Genomic DNA, 27,912 nt, shown 5'->3' on the forward strand with positions numbered 1-27,912 from the left:
ATCACCACTCCCCCTTCCCCACCTCTGTTGGCAGAGGTGAACAACCTCCTACAGAAACAAGCCATAGAGAGAGTTCCGATGGAGGCCAGGACGGGAGGTTTTTACTCTCGGTACTTTCTGGTCCCCAAGCGGGACGGGGGTTTAAGACCAATTATGGATCTTCGGAATCTGAACAAATTTATTCTGTACCAGAAGTTCAGAATGTCCACTCTGCAAACTATCCTGTCCCTCATCAACCAAGGGGACTGGATGGCGATCCTGGACCTCAAGGATGCCTACGTCCATGTCAGCATCCATCCGGCGTTCAGGCGTTTCCTTTGGTTTGCAGTGGGTTCTCAACACTTCCAGTTCAAGGCTCTTCCGTTCAACCTGTCCACTGCACCTCGGGTGTTTACAAAGATGATGAGCGTTGTGGCTGCCCATCTCCGTCTTCAGGGAGTTGTCGTTTTCCCATACATCGACGACTGGCTCCTTGTGGCGGAGTCAAAGGAAAGTTTGTCAACCCACATTGCCATCACTCTACGTCTTCTCGACACCTTGGGGTTGCAGGTCAATTTGGAGAAATCTCACCTTACTCCGTCAAGGACAGTGCAGTTCATAGGGGCCTTGCTGGATACAAACCTGCATCGCGCATACCTGCCTCCGCAGAGAGCGAGGGACATTATCAGTCTGGTGCGACTTCTACAGAGGTGAAAGTTGGGCACAGCGCAGCAGCTGCAGCAGATGCTGGGGCTGATGGCGGCGATGACAGGTGTGCTACTTTTTGCGAAGCTGAGGATGAGAGGCCTACAACTGTGGTTTCTTCGCCAGTTTCGACCACTCAGAGACTCACCTCAAAAGAGGTTTGTCATCCCATCCGTGACTCTTCAGACGTTACAATGGTGGGAGTCAGAGAACAACATCTGTCGAGGGGCTCCCTTCCATCTCCCGACTCCCACTGTGACTGTCACAACAGATGCTTCTTTGTGGGGTTGGGGGGCCCACATGGAAGGTCTGTGTGTGGGGGGCCCTTGGCCCCCAAAACTGACTCAATGCCACATAAATTATCTAGAACTGCTGGTAGTTCGTTTTGCCCTGCGCTCTTTCCTCCCCTTAGTGGCAGGGAAGATCGTAGCACTACTAACGGACAATACCACTGCCCCGTACTACATCAACAGGCAGGGAGGGACAGTCTCTCGTCGGCTCTGTGCATTGGCAATGGATCTCTGGTCGGAGTGTCTACAATACGACATCTTTGTGAAGGCTGCGCATCTTCCAGGGGTCCTCAATATGCAGGCAGACTCCCTCAGCAGGGGTGCGGCTTCTCCACACGAGTGGGAATTGCAGTGGTGCTTTCTCAAGCCTGTATTCCAGCTTTGGGGGTACCTGCAGCTGGATGTCTTTGCCATGGCCGAGAACAAGAAGTGTCCTCTGTTCTGTTCCAGAGGGGGAGTGGATCCAGCGTCATTGAGAGATGGCCTTCTGTTTCCTTGGGAAGGTCGGTTCCTCTGCACGTTTCCGCCTCTGCCGTTGCTGACGAAGGTGGTCAACGAGATAGCAAGAGAGAGACCATGCTGCATCCTGGTGACTCCCTGGTGGCCTCGCCAGAACTGGTTCTCGATCCTGCTGCAACTGTCGAGGGGGGTCTTCTACCAGTTTCCGGCAGAACCGGATCTCCTGTCAGCTCAGGGTGGTCACATACACCATCACAACGTGCCCCACCTGAAGCTGACAGCGTGGCTCATCGACCCTTGGGGTTCTCTGACAGAGTCCAGCAAGTCCTCATGAACAGTAGGAAACCTTCCACCCGTGCTTCCTATGACAGGAAGTGGCGGAAGTTCATTCAGTTCTTAGTTAACCCTTCAGTTCCACCTAGCAGGGTGGGATTGTCGGTAATTTTTGACTTTTTGTTATCCCTAGTGGATGCTGGCCTTGTTTTCTCCTCCATTAAGGTTTTTTTGGCAGCAATATCTGCATTTCATGATCCAGTGGAGGGATATTCTGTTTTTGCGCACCCTCACTCTAAGAAATTTTTGAGGGGTTTGTTTCGGCTGCATCCACCATCAAGATCGCCCCCGCAGTTGTGGGACTTAACTTTGGTGCTGGACAAACTAACTCATCGCCCCTTTGAGCCGATGGCCACGTGCTCTTTGCAGCTCCTCTCATGGAAAAGTGCATTTTTGGTTGCTATCACATCAGCATGTCGTGTAGGGGAGCTCACGGTGATGCGTTGTGATTATCCCTACCTTGTTTTTTAAGAGGCTGGAGTTTCCTTAGCTCCTAACATTACTTTTCTTCCTAAGGTGGTCTCTCAGTTCCACCTCAACTTAGAAGTTTGGTTGCCCACTTTTTACCCTACGCCTTCCTCGGATGAGGAAGTGCAAAGTAATGCACATTGGGGCCAAGAATCCCAGCTACAAATACAAATTGATGGGGTGTGAACTGGCAGAGACTGACCAAGAGAAAGATCTTGGGGTCATTGAAGATAACTCACTGAAAATGTCAAGACAGTGTGCATTTGCAATAAAAAAGGCCAACGCCATGCTGGGAATTATTAGGAAGGGAATTGAAAACAAATCAGCCAGTATCATAATGCTCCTGTATAAATCGATGGTGCGGTCTCCTTTGGAGTACTGTGTGCAGTTCTGGTCGCCGCACCTCAAAAAGGATATTATAGCATTGGAGAAAGTCCAGAAAAGGGCAACTAGAATGATTAAAGGGCTGGAACACTTTCCCTATGAAGAAAGGTTGAAACGCTTGGGACTCTTTAGCTTGGAGAAACATCGACTGCGGGGTGACATGATAGAGGTTTACAAGATAATGCATGGGATTGAGAAAGTAGAGAAAGAGGTACTTTTCTCCCTTTCTCACAATACAAGAACTCGTGGGCATTTGATGAAATTGCTGAGCAGACAGGTTAAAACGGATAAAAGGAGGTACTTCTTCATCCAAAGGGTGATTAACATGTGGAATTCACTGCTACAGGAGGTGGTGGCGGCCACAAACATGGCCACCTTCAAGAGGGGTTTAGATAAAAATATGGAGCAGTGGTCCATCAGTGGCTATTAGCCACAGTGTGTGTGTGTGTGTGTATATATATATAAAAAATTTTTGGCCACTGGCCTGATCCAACATGGCTTCTCTTATGTTCTTATGTAGGTTGCATGCTTTGGACGTAAAGCGTGCTTTGTTATTTTATTTGAACCGCTCAAAGAGTTTTCATAAGGACAAGCAACTTTTTGTTTCATATGCTGCCCCTAAGTTAGGTTCCAGGATTTCGTCTCAGAGGCTCTCAAAATGGCTCACTGAGACTATTAAACTCTGTTATTTGTTGGTAAAGAAGCCGTTACCTGGGCCTATTCGTGGACACTCTACGAGAGCGATGGTGACGTCAATGGTGTTCTTGAAAGTTGTGTCCCTGACTGATGTTTGCAAAGCTGCCACCTGGTCTTCTCCGCATGCCTTTATGAAGCACTACGTGCTGGACGTGCATGCTCAGCAGAGGACCCGGTTGGGAACTGCGGTGTTGCAAGCTGTTTCTTCCGGTTGACCGTCTTCCCGCCTCCAGGTATGTCTCGCTTGCTAATCTCCCATGAGTGTGAAGCACAGAGACCACGAAGAAGATAGACAGGTTGCTTACCTGTAACTGTAGATCTTCGAGTGGTCATCTGTGCATTCACACTACCCGCCCTCCTTCCCCACTGCTGACGGTCTCCCTCCAGTAGGGGCTTCCAGCGGTCAGGAAGGAACTGGCGGGATCCCCGTGCTGGCGCCGGTGAGCATGCGTACTGGGACGCCTGCGCATGCCCATTGACGCCGAGTGCGGAAAAATCCCGGGCTTTTCAGATACCGATTCGGGGATCGGCGCAGGCGCTCTATCCCATGAGTGTGAATGCACAGATGACCACTCGAAGATCTACAGTTACAGGTAAGCAAACTGTCTTTACCACTCTGCTATAGTACACACACTGCAATTGTAGCTTTTGAGAGCCAAAGTTTTCTTGGTGAGAGAGTCTTGACTCTTGAAAGTTTATACCCCTGAATACCTAAGGCCGTGTTAGGCCTAAAAATAGCAAGAGGATTGGAAGAAGAATATAATGAATGTTGTGTGCTTAATTCTGGGTGCATTTTATATTGCCTCTTCTCCTGCGGCTGTGAGTTTACAGGTTGCCGTGTGTTGCATCTGCTTCTTCGTCATTCTTCCCTTGAACCTCGTGGGCACAATTCTTGGGCGGAACCTTTCTGGCCAACCCAACTTCCCTTGTCGAGTCAATGCCGTTCCTCGTCCGATCCCAGAGAAGAAATGGTACCGTTTCAATGTCCTTTCATTGTGTTCTTGCATCTGGTGGTGGAATTGGCTGTTGTTCCTTCCTGTGCCAGAGAGCTCTAGCTTTTTGCTCCAACACATTAAGGGCACGTCCAGGTGCGCTGCTGAGCAGTGCTAGTGGCAAAGAGCCACATGAATTCCCACAAAGTTAGTCAGCAGTGGACTTTGGGACTAGCAGTAATGGCCTCTTTAAATGAGTGGATTTGCCAATGGACTGGTGTTTAGATCCTGAGCACTGGTTGCCTGCAAAACATGGCTGCTCTGGAATTCATCTTAGACAGGAACCTTCTGCTGGCAGAATTCCAAACAAAACACCTGGATCCCACCTCTGGGCCTTTCAGAGCTTGCTGCAAGCACTTTCTTAAATCAACCATGACCGTCCCTTTGATTTCACTGTGTTACAGGTGAACTCTCGCTCCATTAGTGTCTGTCCAATGAGGTCAGTTCTGGAGAGCCAGTTTGGTGTAGTGGTTGAGTGTGCGGACTCTTATCTGGGAGAACCGGGTTTGATTCCCCACTCCTCCACTTGCACCTGCTAGCAGGGCCTTGGGTCAGCCATAGCTCTGGCGGAGGTTGTCCTTGAAAGGGCAGCTGCTGTGAGAGCCCTCTCCAGCCCCACCCACCTCACAGGGTGTCTGTTGTGGGGGAGGAAGGGAAAGGAGATTGTGAGCCGCTCTGAGACTCTTCGGAATGGAGGGCGGGATATAAATCCAATATCATCTTCTTCTTCTTCAATTCTGTTTGCTTTTCAGGTTTATGGAACCTGCAGTTATTGTGTGCCTGGGTGGGATTCTCCCTTTCGGATCAATTTTCATTGAAATGTGAGTCTTTTGATCGAAAAACAAGCCAGTTGTTTGCCAGCAGCCTTAGACGATGCTCATCAGCATGGTCTCTCTAAAGATGCATGTCTGTACAATAAAATCTTTTTCCCATTAGGTATTTTATCTTCACCTCTTTCTGGGCTTACAAAATCTATTACGTCTATGGCTTCATGATGTTAGTGTTGGTCATCCTCTGCATCGTGACAGTTTGTGTGACCATCGTGTGCACGTACTTCCTACTAAATGCAGAGGACTACAGGTGGTAAGTTTGTGTTCTGTTTTTAATGGGGCAACCTTAACCAGCAAGCAAGGCTAGGTAAAAAGATTGGGCTGTTTAATTGTAGTCTCCAAGGTTATATGTAGTTTTAAAAAGATCTTGCCCATTTAGATATGAAAGGGCTTACCCTCTGGCTTCTAACAAATGCTGGAAGTGTAACAAAACAAAAGGTTCTTTGTTCCACATGTGGTGGCTCTGTAATAGGGCCAAAAAATACTGGACTCAAGTATCCATATGGATACAAAAGATATTAAAAAAGCAAATTCCCCATCTACCCGAATTGTTTTTATTAAATGTTTGTAAAATTGATGTGTCAAAATCGGAGAAAAAAATACTACTCCATGTGTTAACTATTGCCAGAATACTATATGCCAGATATTGGAAGACTTATAACATACCAAAGCAAAATGAATTTATAGTTAAATTATTGGAGACCGTGGAAATGGATTTTCTAACCACGAGGTTGAGAGATGGAAATATGAAGGAATGCAAAGGCACATGTATGATTGGGTGGAAAACTTAAGATTTGAATAGATAGAATAAGAAATAATTGTTAGCAAGTTATCTTTATGTCCCTTTAAATGTGGTGGTGGTGGGTGTGTCTATTGGTTGGTAATGTTTGTTATATGTGGATTATAAAATATAATAATAAAGAAAAATTAAAATTAAAAAAAAAAGATATGAAAGGGCAAAACTAGAAAAAGGGAATTGCACAAAAGCAAATCCATAGACATCACCTTCCAAAACAGTGCAAATAAAGTTTTCTGTAGCTACTTCAGCTGGCTTTCTTTCTCATTCACAGATGTACACATTTTAGTGACATTTCATAGGGATTCTTGTTGGGGAGTAGGGAGGTGGGATACTGCATTTTTTGCAGAACTGTTTTCTTATCCAATTGAGAGGTTTGGGTTTGTTTGTTTTCCCTTCAGGCAATGGACAAGTTTTCTGTCTGCTGCTTCAACTGCTATCTATGTTTACATGTATTCCTTTTATTACTACTTTTTCAAGACAAAGTAAGTAACTTTTGAGACATTGGCATGTTCCATTTTTAGATAATTAAATTTTTATTCTGAAAAGCTTATTACTGGATTCCAATTTATCTTGAGAAACAGTATAAACCTGAACAGTAAAAACCTGATAAAACGGGTGTTTTATCTTCTCTCTCTCTCTCCCCCCAGAATGTACGGCTTGTTTCAGACATCATTTTACTTTGGTTATATGGCAGTATTTAGCACAGCCTTGGGAATAATGTGTGGTAAGTTCAGATTGAATTCAGAATTTCAGGATGCATCTTTGTTCATGTCTGTGCTTTACTGGATTTCTAGATTTCCTGTGAAGCAGGTTTCATTTCTGTTTCTGGGTGAGGTTTGATTTCTGTTCCCGGTTGTAGCAGTTAAATCATTTCTGGTATCATAGCACGCTTGATTACAGTTCATCAAAGCTAAGGAGTCTGTGGCTGTTTAAATCATCACCAAATAGGCATGTGCCTGAATGTGTGGGTATAATTGATAGTTTCCCATGACATCCATCGCCTGCGTGGGAACCCCTCTGCACTGCTCAAATATGTGTCCCCCCTCCAGGACTCTTTTAGGTTTAAATAAAAGGTTCTGCATCACATGCTTCAGTGTGTAGTGCCTAACAAGGATTTTATCATGGTCCTGCGTGGGGCAGACAGAGCCTGCTTACCTGACTCCAGACTTATCTAGACGGAACCCCACTGCAGGCTTCGGCAAATGCTGCAAGAGGAAGACGGACAGTGCTGCCAGCTGAGCTAGTTGGTCGCAAAACAAAGTCGATGAGTGAATGTGCAGCACCAGTCGAGGCTGAACTCAGAGCTGTTTCTGGGACCAGCATCCCACCCCCACCCCCCAAATTCCTCTGTGCTGAGGGCAGAGACAGAGAAGACCACTGGGGTGGCCTGGGCTGCTGGGTTGTTCAGCACAGAGTCTGTGCCAGCAGTGCTTGTGGGGGGGGGGGGAGGAGGAGGTCCCCTGCTGGCTTCCCAAGTGGCAGGCCTCCCATGGAATCCCAGCTTAGTCAAGGGCAGGGGTGAGGTGAAATCCTCCCTGGCTTCTTCCTCCCCCTCTTCTGCCCGTTGGGGGGCTCCCTTCTGTCTCTCTCTGAAACTTCCAGTCTGGGCACAAGAGCAGCCCTGGAGTTGCTTCTCATCCTCTGAAAGCCCCCCAAATCCCAGCCCTGCCAGGCAGGCCAGCCTGGTGAGAGTTTTGCATTCCTGCCTTGTTTAGTGTCATGGTTAAGAGCGGCGGACTCCAGTCTGAGAGAGAACCAGGTCTGATTCTCCCCTCCTCTAGATGCAGCCAGCGGAGTAACTCTGGGCCAGCCACAATTCTCTCAAGAGCTCTCTCAGCCCCACCTGCCTCACATACAGGGGGTCTGTTGTGGGGAGGGGAAGGGAAGGAGATTGGAAGCTGCTCTGAGACTCCTTTGGGTAGTGAAGGGCAGGGTGTAAATCCAATCTCCTCCTCCTCCTCCTTTTTCCTATCTAGCTTGTCCCATGCAAGTGCCAGTTTGGTGTAGTGGTTAAGCACATGGACTGGGTTTGATTCCCCACTCCTCCACTTGCAGCTCCTGGAATGGCCTTGGGTTAGTCATAGCTCTAATATGAGTTGTCCTTGAAAGGGCAGCGGCTATAAAAGCTCTCTCAGCCCCACCTACCTCACAGGGTGTCTGTTGCAGGGGAGGAAGATAAAGGAGATTGCAAACTACTCTGAGACTGATTCAGAGAGAAGGGCGGAGTATAAATGTAGTCTTCTTCTTCCCCCTTCTCCCTCCCACAGCGGGATTGGGGCCCTTGCTGGACTCTTTGCCCAGACAGGCTGCCATGATAAGGAAGCGTGGTCCCACCAGCTAGCTGGGTGGCACCAACTGTGCCCAGGGGTGGAGTAGGCACCCTGCCCAGTTGCATAGGGCCAGTGCTCTGACAGTGGTTAGAACTTCTCAGGCGAATGTGGATTCTTGAACCACAGATTGCTGAGCTTGTTTTAACTAAGAACATCCCTCTTCTTGAATCTCTCCAGAAGGTGGGCATTGCCTTATATTTTTCTGTTAATTTCCATTCTCAGCCCATTCTTCTCAATAAAATACTTTTTCATGCTGTAAATGCGCTTCCCAAAATCCCAGGAGCAGAGTTTGGGTCCGGGCATGTTCAGGGGTGTGTGTGCGCATTGGGCTTAGGGCTCATGCACATGGACAGGATGCTGCAGAGACGTGTTTTCAGTCACTTCCATGCTGACTGTGTGAAGTGGAAGTGTGCCTTGTGGGAAGGAGTGGAAACATTCACGTCATGCCAAGCACAGCATTGTCAGTGCGGCTCTTAAAGGGCCCTTCGGGACCAATAAGTTGAGCAGATAATTTCTTTTTTGTGGGCAGCTTACAAAATGTTGACGTGACCTTTTTAAAATAAATTAAATCTGATAGTATGGTTATGGAGTCCATTGGTACTTACTCCCAGAAAATTGTGCCTAGGATTGTGGCTGTTGTTGTACTTCAGTGACTCTTACATGACATTTTGTCTTGCTTTTGCAGGAGCTATTGGCTATATGGGAACAAGTGCCTTTGTTCGAAAAATCTACACTAATGTGAAAATTGACTAAGAAACCTGAACTCTGGAACAGTCGACATTTTGGGGGTGGGCTGGGGAGGGGGCAGAGTATATAAACTTGCACACCAAAAAGCGCAAGAAGAAACTTGTGTGTGTAACACTGGGCACTCTGTGGGTCTCTGTTTTGTGGATCATTTAAAGCAACATCTGTTTTCATTGATCCTGCGTTTTTACTGACATTCTCGATCTATTCTCAGCAAATGCTTGGATTGTATTCAGTAGACATTACCACAGTACTGGCTAAACTTCCCAAAATGTAGCGCATTAAAGTTGAAATATAGACTAGCTCTCTTCAGTGAAGAGGACAAAATTGTATTTAAGCATTTGTTCCATTCAATTAAAAAGGAAAGTGAAACGGTTGTTCCTTAAAACTTAGCTGATCAGTTACCGGTACTTAAAACACTGTTCTAGAAAGATTCCTTCCCTCCAACTTTAATGCTGTTTGACAGGGTAAAGTTAACGCTGGATGCTACCAGGATGAATTTGCAGTGTCCTCCTCATACACATCCGCAGGTTTATTCAGACATGGCAGATAATTTGCATGTGACATCACTTACCAGTCTAATTGGACCAGTTTCCCTTTAATTCATCTTTAAAGGACTATCCAGCTATATCTGAGATCCATCCAAAGAAACTTTGAGTACTAAGGGGGAGTTCTCTGCACTGTAAGTTGTTTGTACAGTTAGAAAGCAAAAAATGTTAAAAGAAGATGCAATCTGTTTTTATTAAATACTCGGAGGTCTAGATTAAAACAAATAACTGAATGTCTATAATTTCTGTTACTTTTTCCCTTCTTCTTTGGTTGGTCCTTCCCTTCCCGCAAGGTTTGGAGTGTTTCCTTGATGATGTAAAAGGGGTAATAAGTGTATAAAACATTAAATAATGTAACTTAGATGTAGCTCCCAAATGTATTTGGATGTACAGATTTACTAAAGAATACTTTTTTCTGATGATTCAGTGTACAAATGCGTGGATTTAGGTGGCTTTTTACATCTTGCCTGTTTGCTGCATGAATTTTTTTTTTGGGGGGGGGGGTCCTTGCAGTCTGTGTGTGTGTCTTGTTTTCTGTTTACTGAAATTCTCAGAAGCAAACACCTGTAATTTATAATGATTTTAATTTTTGTTTGGTTCTCTCTGGACACTGATGTAACATCTCAAGCAGTGCTGCTTTTAAGTGTTCAGGAAATGAAAATAAACTTTTCAGACAAATGTTCTGATTGTGGGGGAGGAACTAGATAAACTTAATGGATGGCAATACTTATTTTTAAAAGCACTGCTGCAGAAAATCTATTTCTGTAGAAAGTGCCAGTGTACAAAAGACCTGAGAATTTGTCCCAGTTCAGCTGCGGGAGTGTCTTTCTTCCATGATATAGAAAGAAAGGGTTCTTTTCAAGTATCTTGAAGGTGCAGAGAAAAGAGAGGGGGTTGGCAAGGAAAGGTTTCTTGTTTCTAGAGAAGGATGAATTTTGGCTTGTGCCTGGCTGGCAAGGCTGATACCCAAAATTATAGGTGTTCCTAAAAGACCAAACTGCAGTGAGTGGCAGTGGGTCATTGTGACCGATTCCCACTCTCCCCATTTATTTTCATTTGCAAGAACAGAAGAGAAGAAGAATGTATAGTGAATGGGTTGCTGTTGGAAATGTTACCTGTGTGATCAAATGCTATAATGCGTTTTCAGATTTTAGCCTGCAAGTTCTTTGCCTGTCATGTAAATACACGATAGTTGTTATTAGCAGTTCATTCTCTAAACTTACTGTACAGTTTTCCTTCTCAGTCGTAATATAGCCAGTGGAATCCACCCAGTGGTGCTCCATTGGTCTCAGCGTGGCTTTGTGCCAGCAGTCTGCAGTTGCTCAGCAGTAAAGGGGCTGCCAGGTGGAGCTCCTTGTAATGCAGATGAGGAGGCGAGGCTTCAGGCGGCAGAGCAGAAAGATCAGAACAGGTTAGACCTTGTTAATGATGAATTATTTTTTGCTTGTCTCCTTTATTCTTGGGTTTGCGTTTTCTATTCCCCAAAAGATCCTAATTCTGTACTAAGGGAGAAAACAGATTTTATTACCTGAATAAAATAGCTTACTTTATATAATAGTTCTCCCAGGATGTTTAAGGGGAAAGGACCAGGAGTGATGGATAGGAATGGGATGGGTCTCCCAGATTTGGTTGTGAGTCAAATGGCAGGAGGAGGGACTAGGAGAGCGGGGAGGATGGATCTGTGCAGAGTGTTCCTGGCAGCCCCAGTGCCTGCACACACACCCCGGGCTTGCTGCTTCCCACTGGCTCCTGGCCGTGTCACGTCAGCAAGATCCCACCATGCCGCGCACATCGCTCCAAATGAATGGGCTGGGCCCACAGGGATGCCCCACAGAAGTACGGAGGTGGAGCTCCCTCTCTTCTCCCTGAAGCTCTCCAAAGTCGCCTGGAGTGAGACGCTGTCCCTGCATTGGGGCAGCCGAACTTTGGAGCCCCAGTAAGGGTGCTGGCAGCTTCTTTCCTGTTTCTGTGGCTTGCCATGAAGAAAGAGATCCCAAAGAACACAGCCAGCTGTGATGCTCACAGAAGCTTCCGGACAAAGAACTGTCTGAACCCCAAGGATCCGGGGGTGGGGGTGGTGAATGCAATCCTGTGCCACTTCCTGGGGTTGAATTGCTGTGACCCGGCAGCTGGCATTTCCCCAGCCAAAAAGTCTCAGGATCAACACAGCAGAGGAAAAGGGGGCCCAGCCAGCGTGAAGACCCCAGGCTGCCAACCAGTTGGAAGTCAGAGATCCCATCAAACTGTTTGGACAGATTTTCCAGAGCCTCTGAGTGGGCCTAAACATCAAAGAGTGCCAGGGGGCAATTTCAGAGAGGGAGCCTCCTTGGTCTGCAGTGGTGGGCGCAGGCTGTGAGCAGCTGGATCAGAGCACCAGAAATCAGCACCTATAGTGTGAGAAGGTTCCTGTTTCAAGATACTAATGGGGCCTGAAGAATCATCTAAAGCCATCTGTAATTTATTTTCAATATGCTGCACTGAAAGAGCCCTCTCCCACCCACCCCCACCTTGGAAATGGCGCAGGGGGTGCAGGGGACATGCGTTCTCTCATGACACAGCTTCATTGCCCCTCCTTTCCAGCTTGCAGTAACCTCAACTCCTGGAGACCTCGTTTCCAACCTCATTTCTAGGAGTTTATTTTATTTCTTAGTAATTACAATAGCAAACTCCTCAACATTGTCCTATGGGACAGTTTTCCCCAGCCATAGAAGTAATCTCAGAGCACAGGTGTTAAACTCTGTCCTGTGGGCTGTCCAGAGGGGGGATGATCTGGGCTGTGGCGGTTCTCAGAAATCCCTTTCCCCTCCTCGTTGGCCACAGAGGCCCTTTGGCCTTTGCAAGGAGTGAGAGCCAAGGGAGTCGGGTGGCCTTTGGGCCAGAGGGGCCTGGATGCCAGGGGGTGGAGGGGCCTCCTGCAGCTGTGACCCTCTTGCTGATGGACGCCTCACGCCCAGCCTGGGCAGCTTAATGCCCCTCCCCTTCAGGGATTATACTGGGAGTTCATCATCTGCTTGTATGCCTTGGAAAATGCCGGACAGCATAGCATGGTCCTCCTAAAGACTGAACTTTCCCTCCTTCAAACAAGGACCCCTTCGAGGCCAGAGCTCATCTGGTTTGGAGTCCGGTGGGGTGGGGTGGGGGAGGAGCAGGCTCCTGAAAGAGGATTCCAGTTCCTGTCATCAGTGTCACAAGCACCTCCTGATGGAACAGAAGAAACACAAATACACTCTTTACCTACGCTTTTTAAATAATAATAATAATAATAATAAACTTTTATTTATACCCCGCCCTCCCCGCCTAGGCAGGCTCAGGGCAGCTAACAGGACATGGTAAACCATGATACAGATAAATAACAGATAATATAATTAATAATTTAGACAATAAAACCAATAAAACAGTATGACATTAAAATACAGTCGAATGGCGTATAAGATGGCTCGGTATTACTGATCTTATCAGGAGTTCTGTCTTAAAAAGCTAGCTGGAAGAGGGCAGTTTTGCAGGCCCTACAGAACTGGTTAAGATCCCGTAGGGCCCGCACCTCTTCCGGCAATTGATTCCACCATTGGGGGGCCTTTGTAGAGAACGCCTGTTCTCTGGTAGCTTTTAATCTAGTTTCTTTTGGCCCAGGGATTTCAAGATTTTTTGAGCTTGATCGCAGTGCCCTCTGGGGAACATAAAAACTGGAAAACCAAATACAAAATTGGTACTTATGTAGCCCTTTACTGGGGGGGGGGGGCTAATTTAGCTCCCCCGTGAGAATGCCCCCAATGAGTCATTTTTCATTCTTTGAAGACAGGGCAGGTACAGTGCCAGACAAGACACATCCACTTCTAGTCCTGTGCCGCCTCCAACTGGTTCATGCCACGCTGGGTGGCAGAGGTGGGTGTGGCGCAGGCCCATAGGGGGTGGAGGGGTGCCAAGGCTCTGCAGAGAATGGGTACCCTGCCAGATGTGTCCAGTCCCACCCCAGCCTCCATCCCAGGGTATGTGTGCCCATACTTCCTTTTGGAAGGAGAGTCTGAAAGGACACTCCCACCTCCCTCACGTGGATCAGGATCAAGGCTGGCCCCAGGCACCTCTGGCTGGATCAGGGCCCAGTCTGCCTTCTGCAGGGCTGCTCTGTTCAGTCTGTGTTGAGCTTTGAGAACCGGGAAACAGCATTGTCAGCCCCAAGGTGCCTTCCTTGTTTGCAGTTGTCATGGAGCCAAAATGGAAAAGAAGAATTGTCTTGTGGCCAGAACTCGCTGTGCAAGCCAGGCAGGATTTCTTAACCATCTTTTCACAATGCAGCAGTTGTAGACTGCGTTAACTGTAGTATTTCTGTGAGGCAGGTTCTTGGAAAACTGCACAGACCTGTGGTTCCCTTTGCCTCTGCAATAGCTCAATTAGAATCCTAATTTTAAAGTCACTCGGAAAGGATGCAACATTTCAAGGATGAGACCTTAAGACATCATTTGGGCCTCAGTGTGTTATTCACTTATTCAGAATTGCAAAGAAACCCTTGTTATCACTATGAAGCAAAATATCTGCAACTTTCTAGGAGGAACCTTTGAGCCCAAGCACGTGTGCTCCATCAGACACCAGGCCAGGGATGTGGAGGGAGCTGCAGGTGACACCCGAGGCTTCAGCAGGGAGGGGAAAGCAGCAGCCCGGAAATCCGCTCTGAAGGCTGAGGCGCCGTTGGCAGGCCTATGGGCGTGGTGGGGGCGTGGAGCCAATGAAAAGGCCTGCCTGAAGAGCGAGTCATCGAGGCCCGGCCCCCTCAGCCAATGAGCGAGCGAGCAGGGCGGCTGAGTGACGGCCGGCTTGGTTTCTTAGCGGCGTCGCTCGCTGCGCCCGCCCCTTTCCCGGCAAGATGGCGGCCTCGGCGTCCAGCGCTCCTCAGGCTTTGGCCGCGGCCCCCTCCTCGCCCGCCGCCGCCCCCCCGCAGCCCGCGCCGCCCCCGCCGCCCGCTCCTGCGCCCCCTCCTCCGCCCCCCGCGGCGCTCTCGGCGCCCTTCCCCGGCGGGCGGGCCGTGCGCATCCACCCGGTGGTGCTGGCCTCCGTCGTCGACAGCTTCGAGCGCCGCAACGAGGGCGCCGCCCGCGTCATCGGGACCCTCCTCGGTGAGGCGGGCGGGCGGGATGGAAGCCTCGTTGGGGGAGGGGGCTGGGGGAGATGGCTCGGCCTTCCCCGCACGCCTGCGGGGCCTTTCCCACCTGCCCTGCCAGCTCCCGGGGGACACTCGCACCCCTCCGCTCTGCCGGCTCCTGAGGGGTTTCACGCTGACATTTCCCCGGCCTGATCACTGGGCAGGAGCTGGGGGCCGGTGGGAAATGAGTTGGAAACACTTTGGAAGAGCCCCGTGGCGCAGAGTGCTAAAGCTGCAGTACTGCAGTCCTAAGCTCTGCTCACGACCTGAGTTCGATCCAGGCAGAAACTGAGTTTTTAGTCTTCCATCCTTCCGAGGTCAGTAAAATGAGTCCCCAGCTTGCTGGGGGGGGGAAGTGTAGATGACTGGGGAAGGCAATGGCAAACCACCCCGTAAAAAGCCTGCCGTGAAAACGTTGTGAAAGCAACGTCACCCCAGAGTCGGAAGCGACTGGTGCTTGCACTGGTCCTTTTCCTGTCTTATAATAATAGGTTGGTTTTGCTATTTGGGTGACTTGGGTCACCCACTATCCCAGTCTAGTGGCTCTCCTTTCATTCCACAGGCATGGTGGACAAACACTCCGTGGAAGTCACCAACTGCTTCTCAGTCCCTCATAATGAGTCAGAAGATGAGGTGAGTGCTTGTCGGTCTCTGGACTCTGACATCCCACACTTTGTTTGCTCTGCACCAATCAGACTGGAAGATGCTGGTGTCAGAGTATCAGGCAGGGCAAGCATTGCAGTGTTTCTTAGAACAGCCTTGTGTCAGTCCAAGGGCTTGCTCCTTGCTACACGTCACAGCGCTGTATCAATGTTGCTGGGATTCAACGTGCCTCTAAGAAAACGGACATGCAGGCAGGGCAAACAGTGCTAAAAGTGAGCTGACGGTGCCTAAAACAGGCTATCTGAACACTCCAACAAGGGGGGGAGGGAATTATGAAGCTTTTCCCAAACATTTCCATAGGTTTTCGTAAGCATGCTTTAATTGCTGACCCTCGGTAAGTACTGGATGGTGCTTCATGAAAGCCCAGCTGTCACGGGGAGAGGCCTGTGAGATGCTCTGGGATGGCCCCGTTAGTGCCGTCTGCTCCACAGAGACAATAGTGCCTTAGTGGCCTCTTTAAGAGGAAGCAGGACCGCCATTATGAGCAGTCTGGGTTGCTCCTCTCTTAGCTGTTTCCATCTGCTTCTCCTTCAGAGGGCAGAGCAAGGCTGCCTCCTGTTTCCGGGGCCTTCAGATTTCCCAGCTCCTCCTTCATGGGCCCAGTGTCTGAAGTTCACTCCATGACATTTCCATGTCAGATCTTTACTGCTGGAAAAGGCTTCCATGGAAGGCCAGAGAGCTGTTGCTGGTCAGCATTCTAGATGGGGCCCAATGAATTTGTTGCAATGGATTCTTATTTTGCTGTTTTTTCCACAGGTGGCAGTTGACATGGAGTTCGCCAAGAATATGTATGAGCTGCACAAGAAGGTTTCCCCGAGTGAGATTATTCTGGGATGGTAAGTTCTTCTTTGTTCTTCCCAAGGCAGAGCTGTGCCCAACATAGCTGGCTGAATGGGACTGCTGTACAGCACAGCTGATGTCGAGCAAATTCTTCTGGCAGCTCTGCCTAGTTGGATTTTTCAGGGTTGTGGTTCATGAAGCCGCACAGTGGCTTCCCACAGAACAGCCATGGGGTGTCATTGGGGGCATCAGAATTGAATGGGCTCTTGGTGTGCCTGGTCAGCTGGCTCCAGCTGGTGTGGGTGGGACTTCCGCCTGCAGAGGCCTTGCAATGGGCGCTTTTCCTCAGATGTTGCTGGCAAAACATTGTGTTGCTTTGGTTCACTGAGAATGGATAGAGCCTTCTAGTTATATAAAATTCTAGAAAAATGGTAGGTTGATGCTGCTGTTTTGTGATCCTCAAAAGAAAATGAACCACGTATAAAAACTTGCTAATTTTCTTCTGTCTTTCAAAAATATATCTCCAACAGACCTCTTTTGTAGGATGAAAATACAGAACATGGCATTGTCTCCTGATGCTAAGCAGGCATGCCAGATCACATTACCAAAAATCAAATGCAGGTGGCAGAGAACCCAGCACACCTGCTCCCAGTGGCACACCAGACCCGTTTCTTGGGTTCCCTGGGCCAAGTCCCTTCCCAGACTCCTGAGGGACTGGCAGCACTTCTGGGCATGATGGCCCAGGGAAGGCCTGGCCTTGCCTCCTGGACCAGCACAGCCCCCAGCAGAGTCCCAGACAGGCTGTGAGCACTGCTGGACCTGGCCTTGCTTCCGTTCTGTCTCTGCCCACCCCACCCACCCTCCTTTTTGCTCCTTGGCACCTGACATCTGCACAAGAATAAAGAGTGCATTTTTTGAGCCCTTGTGCCAAACTGGCAACTTTTCTGGTAGACATCATGCTTGCTGGAGTAAATTCATCAGCAAAGTTTATGCTTGTTGAGCAGGTGCAGGCTTATGCTTGTTGAGCAGGTGCTGGGGCTGTTTTTGCTGTTCTGGGTTTGTTTTTTAATACATAAAATGGCTTATTAAAACACAAATTAACATAGATGAAGCTATTCATAAGAGTGTACAATGTTTATGCTTTATCTAAGTTCCCAATGACAGAGCTTTCTTAATGTTGCTAGCAAAACATTTTGTTGCTTTACGGCATAGTTGTCTTTGAAAGATCAGTATTGATGGCCTCAGGTTTTGTCTGCACAGTCCCTAATGACCTCAATTGTGTCTTTGAAGGTACGCAACAGGACATGACATCACAGAACACTCTGTTTTGATCCATGAATACTACAGCCGAGAAGCACACAGCCCAATTCACCTAACTGTGGACAGCAGTCTGCAAAATGGACGCATGAGCATTAAGGCCTATGTCAGGTAGGGGCTTGGAAAGGGCAACTCAGCATTGCGCTATACATAGTTAGCTGAAGCTTCGTTGTGGTGCTCAAACATTCCAGAGCTGCAAATGAGCAAAGTGACTCAGAGAGTCTCCCAAGAGACATGCAGAGGGGGGAGAGGGAAAGCAAACACTTCCCATCTCCTCTTGGTAGCTGTTCCAGCTGTGTGGCTGAAAAGTCTTTTCTGTGGGGTTTTTCCTCTGCTCTCTTCCAGAGACGAGATGAAGGAGTAGGGGCTGTGGGGCTGGAGATGGGCTCCGCCTGTTGCCTTGGTCTTGAAGCAGGTGCTCATGCTCCTGACCGGTCAGCACAGATTTTTTTTGGGGCGGGGGGCCTTGCAGACTTCTTGTCCACATGCAGCCCGCTGGGAGACCTTGGGCCAGTCCCAGTTCTCTCAGAGCTCCCTCAGCCCCGCCTACCTCACAGGGCATCTCTTGTGGGGAGAGGAAGGGAAGGCAACTGTAAGCTGCTCCAAGACTCCTTCAGGTACTGAAGGGCGGGGTATACAAATGGGTTGTCTTCAGTGTCCTCAGCCTGTTGCCAACGGACTCCATGCTAACTTGCTGTGTGACTAGAGATGCAAGATAAATTTTGAAGCCAGGGGGAAAGGGGTAGATTTCTCAGGAAAAATTATTTTGAAGAAAATTGAAATATATACAATATGTTTCCTATCAAACCTAAAAGTGCTTTTACTGATTGGGCAACATAAAATGCATAATTAGTAATTTAGCGGCAAAAATGTATTGTGTAGGGTACTTGGGGAATTTTAAAGTGTAGCTATCTTCATTTTTGATAAGAAAAATTGGTGGTATACCCAGTACTTGAGGAAAGAGTTGCAAACTGCTGTATCATGCACTGCTATATCACATGTACCTTTAGTTTTTGCCATCTGAGAAAAGCTGAAAGTAGAAAATGAATTCTGTCGGAAAGAAAATGAAGTGTGTTTGTACAGAAACTCTCCCAGAGTCACAGTTGTTAGGCCTGCCAGAGTGTTTGGATCTTAAGCTAAACTTTAACATTGGCAACACTGAACTCTTTAGTAACGTTTTATCATTGGACACATAGTAGTGAAAATTACTTACAATATTTAAGGTTTTGGGGTTCTTTTACTGTATGTATCTACAGCATTAGAGTTGTTTTTACTGCTTTCCCTGCATTTCCCAATTTTTCCACAGGCTTACTCATGGTATACATTTTCAGTATGAAGAACCTTGCCTTAAAAAGCACTTTTCATTCTAAAAGAGAAAATATTTTGAAGGAATTATTTTTGTGTTCCCCAAACGTTCAAATTTTTTCACTATAGAAACTGGGGGAGGAAAGGCTTTTGAGGGAACAACAGTGAGGGGGGGGGGCTCCCCCCATCAGTCTTTCTGTTTTTTTACTGGCCGCTAACATTTTGTAAGTGTGACTGAATGTGCAGGTCCTGTTTGTGGTCATTGTATGAAATGTGGACACTTTCTTGGAATCCATGCACTGATGAGGCTTGCTAGATAAAAGCAATATTGTGCTAAAAATCTTTCTTCCCCCTAGTACTGCCATGGGGGTCCCTGGGAAGACCATGGGGGTGATGTTCACACCTCTCACAGTGAAGTATGCCTACTATGACACGGAACGGATAGGAGGTAAGAACGGGCAATCGGGAAGTTTGGGAGGTTCTCCATTGTGTCCAAGAAACAGCTCTCCCCGAGGCCTGGATATCAATGATTCTTGATTCTCAGTGCAGGTATGCAGGTTATGAGCTGGACTCCAGAAAGCAAGCGCTAAGCCTGCCCTTCGTGCCAAGCAGCGTTCTTGCCATGGGAAGGGAGGAGGCTCAGTCCCTCAGTTCACGGTTGCTTTGGACCGCAGGGGAAGTGAAATGTGGTCCTGTCATCACACTCTGGCCAGAGCTGTTGGCCTCTCTGAGCATTGAAGGGGCCTTTGCTTGGGGGTCTATCTCGCCCTCCCCCCCCATACTTCTCTTGGGTATAGGCAGAGTGCAGGCCCGGGGACTGTGTGATACAGAAGTGATCCTAGGGGGAAGGCATTTTTCTGCACTGCTATTTAAATGTTTTTCCTGAACAGCTAACCACCCATCTTCCAGTGCCAGTAAACCTGAACTATTTAATTATAGGCCAATTAGCCTCCTGAGTATTTTGGGCAAATTATGCGCTAGTCATCTCTTAGAGAAAGTGCAGTGCTGGCTGATTCAGGAAATGTATTTGGTAGATGAGCAGGCTGGGTTTAGGGAAGGACGATCCACGTTGGGACATAATTTGATCCTATCCCATTTGATTGACAAATATGCTACCAGTAGAACGGTCTCTCTTTATGCAGCCTTTATTGACCTAAAATCTGCTTTTTACTTCATTCCCAGAGGGAAATTATGGGAGAAGTTAAGTGCCACCTCAGTTGACAGGAGACTTTTATTCCTGATTCAGGCATTATATACCAACACGTCTATCAGGGTCAGATGTAATAAGCAAGGTCTCCTTACTGACCCTATCCCATCACTGAAAGGAGTCAAGCAAGGCTGCGTCCTGGCCCCTTCCCTTTTTGCCATCTCTATTAACGATATGATCAGCTAGTCGATACTCATCCCCCCTCCTTGGCCGATAGGCAAATGGTAGCCCTACTCTATGCAGATGATACAATCTTGCTGTCTAGAATTCCAATAGGCCTTAGAAGGGCATTAGTACAATTCGGTTGTTATTGTGACCATAACCTTCTAGAGATTAATTATCAGAAAAAAAAAAGTAATGGCTTTCAGCCCAAAACCCAGGCTAAGTAGATGGAGTATAAATGGCTATAGTTTACAACAGGTAGCAATTTACAAATATCTGGGGGTCATGATGGCCTCAGGGTCAAAGAAGGCTCATCACGAATATGCTGCCAACTCTGGTCATAAATCGACCCAGGCCATCATTAGGTTTTTTCTTACGAAAGGGGGGCATTATATACCAGTTGCATTAAAACTGTACTTGGCCAAAACAATACCTCAACTCACTTATGGAACCATGTTGGGTCCAACCTTATCAAGCTTCGACCCTCTTGAGAAAATTCAGTCTAAATTCTTGAGAGCCATTTTCCACTTTCCAACCTGCGTTTCCAATGCAGTACTATGCTTGGAAAAACCGGCTTGCTAAGGATAGAGGCTAGGGTGAGCCTACTTTCAATCACCACTTGGCTCAGTCTCAGCCATTGCCCCACAAATATCACCTTTAAAAAGGTGCCTACAGCTGAGCGGGTCTGCCCTTGTGGTGCTGATAAAGTGGAAACGATTGACCATGTATTGCTTGGGTGTGGCCTTTACTTAGGCATACGCACCAGGTACATCTATTCTTTGTTTGAGGGATGCCTGGGGTTCTCTGATTCTAAAATCAAATATGCTGTTATCCGATTCTAACCCCCAATTCACATCTAATTGTGCCAAATTCTTGGCGGCAGCTAGAAGAATTCGCGAGGATTATGTAATGAATGGGTCTTGGAACTGTCTGTTTTTTAATTATTTTTGAACATTCCCAAGTTTGTATTTTACTTTATCCTAATCCCTCTGTATACCACCATAAATGCTATTGAAACTGAAACTAATTCAAAAACCAAGCATAAAGTTGCCCAATTTTGTTCCCGTGCAATTAAATTGCACTTTATAGTTCCCACAAGCCATTCTTGAGGTATTAGGTAGTAATGTTAATCAGTGTATTCTAGTTAATATTTTACTGGAGCTGTATAATCTTTTAATTTTTTATCTTTTGTACTACATCTTATAAGTTAGATGATGTCAGACCAGTATTTTTTTTGTCATATCTCTTTATTCATATTAATGTCCATTATTTTATCTATACATTTATATTTTTCATATCATAAGTTTTACCTATTTAGGTCCCTCTAGATTTTTACAATTTTTCAGGGGGTGTTGTTGGTCTGCATTGCACTGTGTATTTGGTCATAGACCGTAATAAACCAAATTGAATTGAATTGAACTATTTAGATTCGAGTTGGGTTTAAGTCTGTGAAGAATGGAACAATTACACTGACGTTCTCAGCTCTAGATGTCGTATGGCAGCTTGGGTACAAGTAGTGGCTGAATTCCTGGGGGGGAAACCGGGGCGGGCGGGTGGACGGTGGAGGGAAGAGCAGTGAAACTGTTCTGTCATTGCTGGGGTTCCTGTCCAGAGTGGCAGGTGGCCACAGCTGTTCTCCCAGTGTTCTCCCTCTGCTCCCCAGTTGACCTCGTCATGAAGACTTGCTTCAGCCCCAATCGCGTGATCAGTTTGTCCAGCGACCTACAGCAGGTGGGGGCAGCTTCTGCTCGGATTCAGGATACCCTGAGCACCGTGCTGCAGTACGCAGAAGATGTGCTGGTGAGGCTGCTGCTGCTGCTTGTGTGGAAATGGGAGGCACCGGAACTTCTCTTCTTTGCTCCTGATACGTGTTAAATATTGCCTCTCGTTCTGTGTCTAGTCTGGCAAAGTGGCTGCTGACAACACCGTTGGCCGTTTCCTGATGGATCTCATCAACCAGGTGCCGAAGATCTCCCCGGAGGACTTTGAGACCATGCTGAACAGCAATATCAACGTAGGTCCTTGCATGAGGCTGTGAATGGCCACTTGCCTAATCCCCTGTATGGAGTAATTGTTTTCAGCCACCAGCTAGTGATGGTTTTGTAAATGGATCCTTTTTTGCCCTCTGGCCAGCATAGGCCAAGTACACTTGTGGATTAATTTGTGAGGCTGCCTTGAAACTCTGGTGGGCCAGTCTTCCTGAATAAGAGCCTGACTTCATTGAGGCAGCCTTCTTTCCTCTTAAGAATGTACTGCTAGGTTGTGTGAATCTGAAAGTTGCCTCTTTGGGGTGAAAACACAGGCTCTGGTTTTCTGAGGGAGCAAAAGTGTATGGGTGGGCCAGAACGAAAGTGTTGTGCACCAAACGAGCATTTTTTTTCAAGCTCCCTTGGAAGAACACCCTGCTTTCTTTTATTGGGCTTCTAGACAGCCCTGCCCTGCACAACAGGGCTCAGAGCAGTGTGTGGCAATAAGAACACATTCATAACTTAATCAACCATTAACATTTCTAGGTGGTGCTAAAAATCTCAGACTGTGCCATTGTCCACCGGGGAAGGGGGAGGAGGCAAGAAACAAAATGCCAGGGAAGGTGGGAACCGTTGCTGCTCTCAACCAAACGCCTGGCAGAACATGTCTGCCTTCCAGGCCCTGTAGAACTACATCAGGGTCTGAATGTCATTTAGTAGAGAGTTCCACCAGGTTGGTGCAAGGATCAAAAAGGCCCTGGCCAACATCTGATTTGGGATGCATTTAAAGCTGTGCTCAGAGGGAATTTGATCTCCATTGCAGCAGCATGCCATAAGAATAGATGTAATGTGATATCAGAGCAACAACTTAAAATTGCTGAATTGGAAAAGAAACACATGAAATATGGGGGGAAGAAGTATTTAAAAAAACTTTCGTTTGAAAGAAACAAATTAGAACTGATTGAAACTTCAGACATACAAAAAAAAATGTTGTATTTGAAACAGAAATTTGTTACTAAAACATCGAAATCCCTCAGATTCTTAAAGTTTAGGTTACATCAACAGAGTAAAACTACACCAATTCATTCTATACGTTCAACCAAAGGAGAGGTTTATGTCACTCCTAAGGAAATCACTGGTGTGTTTCAGGAATACTATTCCTCCCTTTACTCTTCCTCTGTTGATAGTAATTTAGATTTTAAAACGTTTTTAAAAAATGCTAAATTTGACAGAAAATTAACCACAGAGGATGCTGACTTTATGGACAGACCGATTTCGGAATCGGAAGTTCTGGAGGCACTATCCTCTATAAAAAACAATAAAGCAACGGGAAAGGACGGGTTCCCAGTGGAATTTTATAAAAAGTTCAGTTCTGACGTGTTACAACCTCTTTTACTAACTTGCAACCTTGCTATGAAAACTGGCGTCCTCCCGGACTCATGGAAGGATTCCAAGATGATAGTGATACACAAAGAAGGCAAGGATAAGCAAAACCCCAAATCTTACAGACCAATTTCAATTCTGAATCATGATTTCAAAATTTTTTCAACTATTTTGGCCCGTAGATTAAATAAAATCATTTGCTCTTACGTACACACTGACCAGGCAGGATTTATTCCTGGACGCTCTATCTCAGACAATATTAGGAGAACCCTTAATCTAATACATTTTGGAAAGACATCTAAAATACCTTCCTTAATTCTTTCTTTGGACGCGGAAAAAGTGTTTGATATGTTAGAAATTAATTATTTAAAAGCTGTCCTAAACTACATGGGATTTGGCCCAAATTTTTTAAATTCCATTTCGGCTATCTACAAAGACCCTAAAACACAATTAACCATTAACAATCATAGATCAGATGAAATTCATTTATCAAGAGGTACACGTCAAGGTTGCCTGCTTTCTCCAATTTTGTTTGCCATCTCGTTGGAACCTCTAGCCCACTTAATACGGTCGGATCCTGATATTGAAGGCATTATGGTGAGAGGTGTCTCCCATAAAATTAGCCTTTTTGCGGATGACACTGTTTTTTACTTGAGCAACCCATTGCATTCATTAACCAAACTAATGAGGACTTTAACTTCATTTAGAGAGTTCTCGGGCTTTACCATTAACATGTCTAAATCGGAAATTTATCTGATTCACCTTCCTCCAGATGTCTACCAACAATTAGAATTTTCTTTTCCTTTTAAATGGGTTACCAAAGCATGGCGACATCTAGGCATCTACATACCTTTGGACCAATCTAAATTATTTGAAGCAAATTACAAACAACTTTTTATAACCACCAGAACTAATTTGACTAAATGGGCTAAGCTGCAGCTCAGTTTGTTAGAAAAGATAGACCTGTTAAAAACTTTCGTTCTACCAAAGTTTCTTTTTTTATTCCAAAACCTTCCTATTCCTATAACAAGCAATAATATGAAATCTTGGCAAAAATGCTTCTCCCTTTTCATTTGGAATAACAAAAAAACAAGGATTTCGTATCATGTCCTGTCTAAACCCGCGGCTAAGGGCGGGTTGGCTGCACCAATTTTGAACAGCTACTATGTGGCAGCCCAGCTTCGTAATATTTTACTTTATGCCAGAAAGGAATGCCAGATACCATGGATTCAAATTGAATCTGCAAGTATATACCCTGTACGTCTGAATGAATTCCTTTGGAATACTAGAGTCGAGAGGAGAAAAATTTTGTTAAATAATCCTTTTTTGCGCTGCACCCTAGAGATCTGGGACAAATACAGAAATCTTGCAGTCCAACCCTCCACTCCAGTAATGGCCTTTTTGGGTCAGGGCTGGTTTCCTCCAGGAATTTCTAAGGGGAGCTTTGGAGTTTGGCGACAACAAAATATCCTTAAGAATTTCAGATGTCAGTTCCAAGGGCCGTCTGCTTACTTGTGACCAATTGGAATCCAAATATTGCATCAAAATTCCTTGGTATGAGTACCACCAACTTTATGATTTATTAAATAAAGTAATTCCTGTTATGATACCTGAAAGTCAATTAAATGCTTTTGAAAAATTAATTATTAAAGAAAACACAACAATGCGAGGAGTGATTTCAAAACTTTATAATTTATTAAACCAAAAAAATTGGGCGTCAGCTTCAACACAACAAAATGCTTGGAGCAAAGACTGTTCTATTAATTTATCAGAAGATCAGTGGTCCACGATTTGGACATCTCCAATCTGTAAATCCCGATGCACAAATTTTAAATTACAACAATTTAAATTATCTTCAAGGTGGTATTTGACTCCTCTTTCCCTAAGTCATACGAGTAAAAGTTATAATCCCCTTTGTTGGAAAGGTTGTGGTGAAATCGGAACCTTTTTCCATTGTTGGTGGTCTTGCCAGAAAATTCAAGTCTTTTGGAATACCTTGATAAGCAAAATTGAGATCATTGTCAATGAAACCATTCCTCGGACCCCAGAATCCATTCTACTTAACTATTGGCCAACCAATAAATACTCTAAACAAAAAACGGAACTTATTTCCCTTCTGCTTTTGGCAGGCAAAACCTTACTGGCAAAGTCTTGGAAAGTGGCAAAAGTTCCTTCAATGACTCAATGGTTCCAAAAGGTGTGGGAAATGATTATACAGGATAAAATAGCCTCTCAGCTTACTCTTAGTGATAATCCCAAGGCAGGAGATTTTTTTGTTGAAAAGTGGTTTGTTTTTTTTGACCACGTCAATACTGATGCGTCAAAAAAGAACAAAATGCCAAAGAAATACCTAGATTTTGTCTTGTATTAAGGCACGTTCACTACCGCTAATGAGCAGACCTGGAATTTTGGCTGTGGGACATGAAGTAGCTGAAGGATATTTTAATTTATCCCCCCCTTTTATTTTATTTTATATTTTTTTTCCTTTTTTGTGTGTTGTTGTTGTTGTTGTTGGTGGTGGTGTTGTCAGTGAGAGGGTATGTGTATGTTTGGTCTGGATTAAGACTATATTTTGATATCTAAAGTATTGCAATATTGTATCTCTTATATGGAAACTTTTTCTTGTTAATAAAATTAAAAAATTTTGAGTTTAAAAAGACCCTGGCTCTGGCGGAGGACAGCCAGATGTCTTTCAGGCCGGGGGTCAAGAGTAAGTAACTTAGATGTTACTCAAATACTCGGTACTATCATTGGAAACGGAAGCTGAAAAGCTATTTGGCGGGAGTCTCTTGGGCTCCTATTGGATATGTGGTATCAGTTACCTATGCCTCCATTGCTGTTTTGCATCTAATCTTGCAAATGTCCTTTCCTTCTTCTCAGGACCTGTTGATGGTGACTTATTTGGCAAACCTCACACAGTCCCAGATCGCGCTCAATGAAAAAATCCTAAACCTGTAATGGAACTTGTGCCCATCATGCAAGAAAAAAGCATGAAGAGAACCAGATGGGTCCCCGTAATCCAAAACCTTAGCTGGACTGTAATTTTGGAAAGGCCTGCTCATGAAACCTTCCTGTCTGCAGCCCTCCAGAGACAAAGAGATCGCAAAGATAAATTGCATAATTAAGAGTGAGTCAGCAACTCACAAACTGTTTGGTTTCTGTGATTCTAAGTATCACACCATTTCTCTTTTGTAAGGATATTTGGCTCTAAATGAGTAAAAATTCGATGCACAGATGTTTTGGTCATTTTTAGAAATGCACACTCTTTTGGTGGTGGGAAGCTTGAAGGATTACCTTCAATCTTGCCACTGAATGTCCCAACATAATAGTGGGATGTGTTTTCTCAGACCTGAAGCAGAAGAGAGTTTGGAGTATAGTAATCTAATGAGTAAGTTGGCCATCTTTTGATATAATTGAGGATCCCACACTAATCCCCTCTAGGCTTCAACCTTAATAGAAACACGAGCATGGACAAGAGGCTGTCTTTTTACACAAGAGGACAAATTGTTGGAGGGAAAAGCTAGATATAATGGGTTAGATCCAGTGTGAAGTTTTTGCTGGCAATAGCCGCGTTGTGGAAGCAGCCTCTAGCGGTGTGCCGTGGCACCCAATCCAGTTGCATCCTGTCTAAGTTTTCCACTTGTGGAAGACATTGGACAATGTGGAAAAAGGGATGTTTGGTGGTTGCTAGTGTTGTGCCATCTGTGCCAACGGTTGCTGGTGCACAACAATAATTTGCATGATTGTGCAGCCCCCACAGTTACCCACCCTTCTGCAGAGAGAGAAGATGAGTGTGTGAGGTTGAAGAGGATGAGGGCTCGACAGCACCTCCAGCTGACGAGGGATCCAGGCAGGAAGGCCAGGAAGAGGGGGTCAGCCCTCCCCTGGATTCTCAAGAAACCCAGGCCCATCCACAAAGCAGATCTGTGCTTCAGTCCACTACCACGTCTAAGACAGTGAAACTTTACAATTTCTTCCCAACAGAAAATTACTATTCATCACAAAGAACAATTACTTCCAAGATTTCCAATTAGCGGTCTTCAGAAATCCTTCCTCCAATAAATAAAGTTCATAACAGTCCTTGACATGTTTGAAATTCTTTCAAGTGGAAGGACCAGGAAATCCTTACAGCCTTCATAAGACGTCCCCTCTAGATTTCTAGACGTTGGCCCCTATGTGACACAGAGTGTTGGACTGGATGGGCCATTGGTCTAAGCCAACATGGTTTCTCTTATGTTCTTATGAGAAGCTGGAAGCTTCCCTTCATTTCTTAAGGTTTGCCTCCCAACAGCCAAGGCAGAGTCCCTTATCCTCTCAACAGGCTCTCAAGTGTCCTGCCATTGGCAAGGGTGGGAAGCAGCTGAGGGTAGGGATGCTGCATGATTTGGCCCGAAGGAGGACTCTGCAATGCCCTGTGCCAATGGAGCTGTGCTGAGG

At 46.0% G+C, this 27,912-nt stretch overlaps 2 protein-coding genes across 2 annotated transcripts in view; both read left to right on the top strand.

Annotated features, from left to right (window-relative positions):
• TM9SF3 (transmembrane 9 superfamily member 3) overlaps positions 1-9,979 on the top strand; it is an 86,801-nt gene extending 76,822 nt beyond the window's left edge. Inside the window, exons 10-15 of the mRNA XM_060236660.1 lie at positions 4,146-4,285; positions 5,059-5,127; positions 5,243-5,389; positions 6,334-6,417; positions 6,583-6,659; positions 8,951-9,979. Of these exons, the coding sequence (XP_060092643.1) occupies positions 4,146-4,285; positions 5,059-5,127; positions 5,243-5,389; positions 6,334-6,417; positions 6,583-6,659; positions 8,951-9,018 (585 nt within the window). The 3' untranslated portion in view covers positions 9,019-9,979. The remainder of the gene's footprint in view (positions 1-4,145; positions 4,286-5,058; positions 5,128-5,242; positions 5,390-6,333; positions 6,418-6,582; positions 6,660-8,950) is intronic.
• Positions 9,980-14,415: 4,436 nt separating this feature from the next.
• Positions 14,416-26,708, top strand: LOC132569851 (eukaryotic translation initiation factor 3 subunit F-like). Its single transcript, XM_060236283.1, has 8 exons — positions 14,416-14,665; positions 15,254-15,324; positions 16,111-16,190; positions 17,425-17,562; positions 19,113-19,204; positions 21,789-21,925; positions 22,026-22,139; positions 26,356-26,708. Exons 1-8 carry the CDS (start codon positions 14,416-14,418, stop codon positions 26,431-26,433), a joined length of 960 nt encoding a protein of 319 aa, XP_060092266.1. The 3' UTR covers positions 26,434-26,708.
• The last annotated feature ends 1,204 nt before the right edge of the window (positions 26,709-27,912 follow it).

The sequence above is a fragment of the Heteronotia binoei genome, chromosome 4 (assembly GCF_032191835.1).
Source record: "Heteronotia binoei isolate CCM8104 ecotype False Entrance Well chromosome 4, APGP_CSIRO_Hbin_v1, whole genome shotgun sequence".
NCBI classification, from domain to species: Eukaryota; Metazoa; Chordata; class Lepidosauria; order Squamata; family Gekkonidae; genus Heteronotia; species Heteronotia binoei.

Bases quoted from the DNA above. Each gene is read 5' to 3' on its own strand.
- LOC132569851 (XM_060236283.1), top strand. From the start codon at position 14,416: ATGGCGGCCTCGGCGTCCAGCGCTCCTCAGGCTTTGGCCGCGGCCCCC. The intron at 19,205-21,788 runs GTAAGAACGGGC...TCTGCTCCCCAG, and splicing joins TGACACGGAACGGATAGGAG to TTGACCTCGTCATGAAGACT. The intron at 21,926-22,025 runs GTGAGGCTGCTG...TTCTGTGTCTAG, and splicing joins AGTACGCAGAAGATGTGCTG to TCTGGCAAAGTGGCTGCTGA.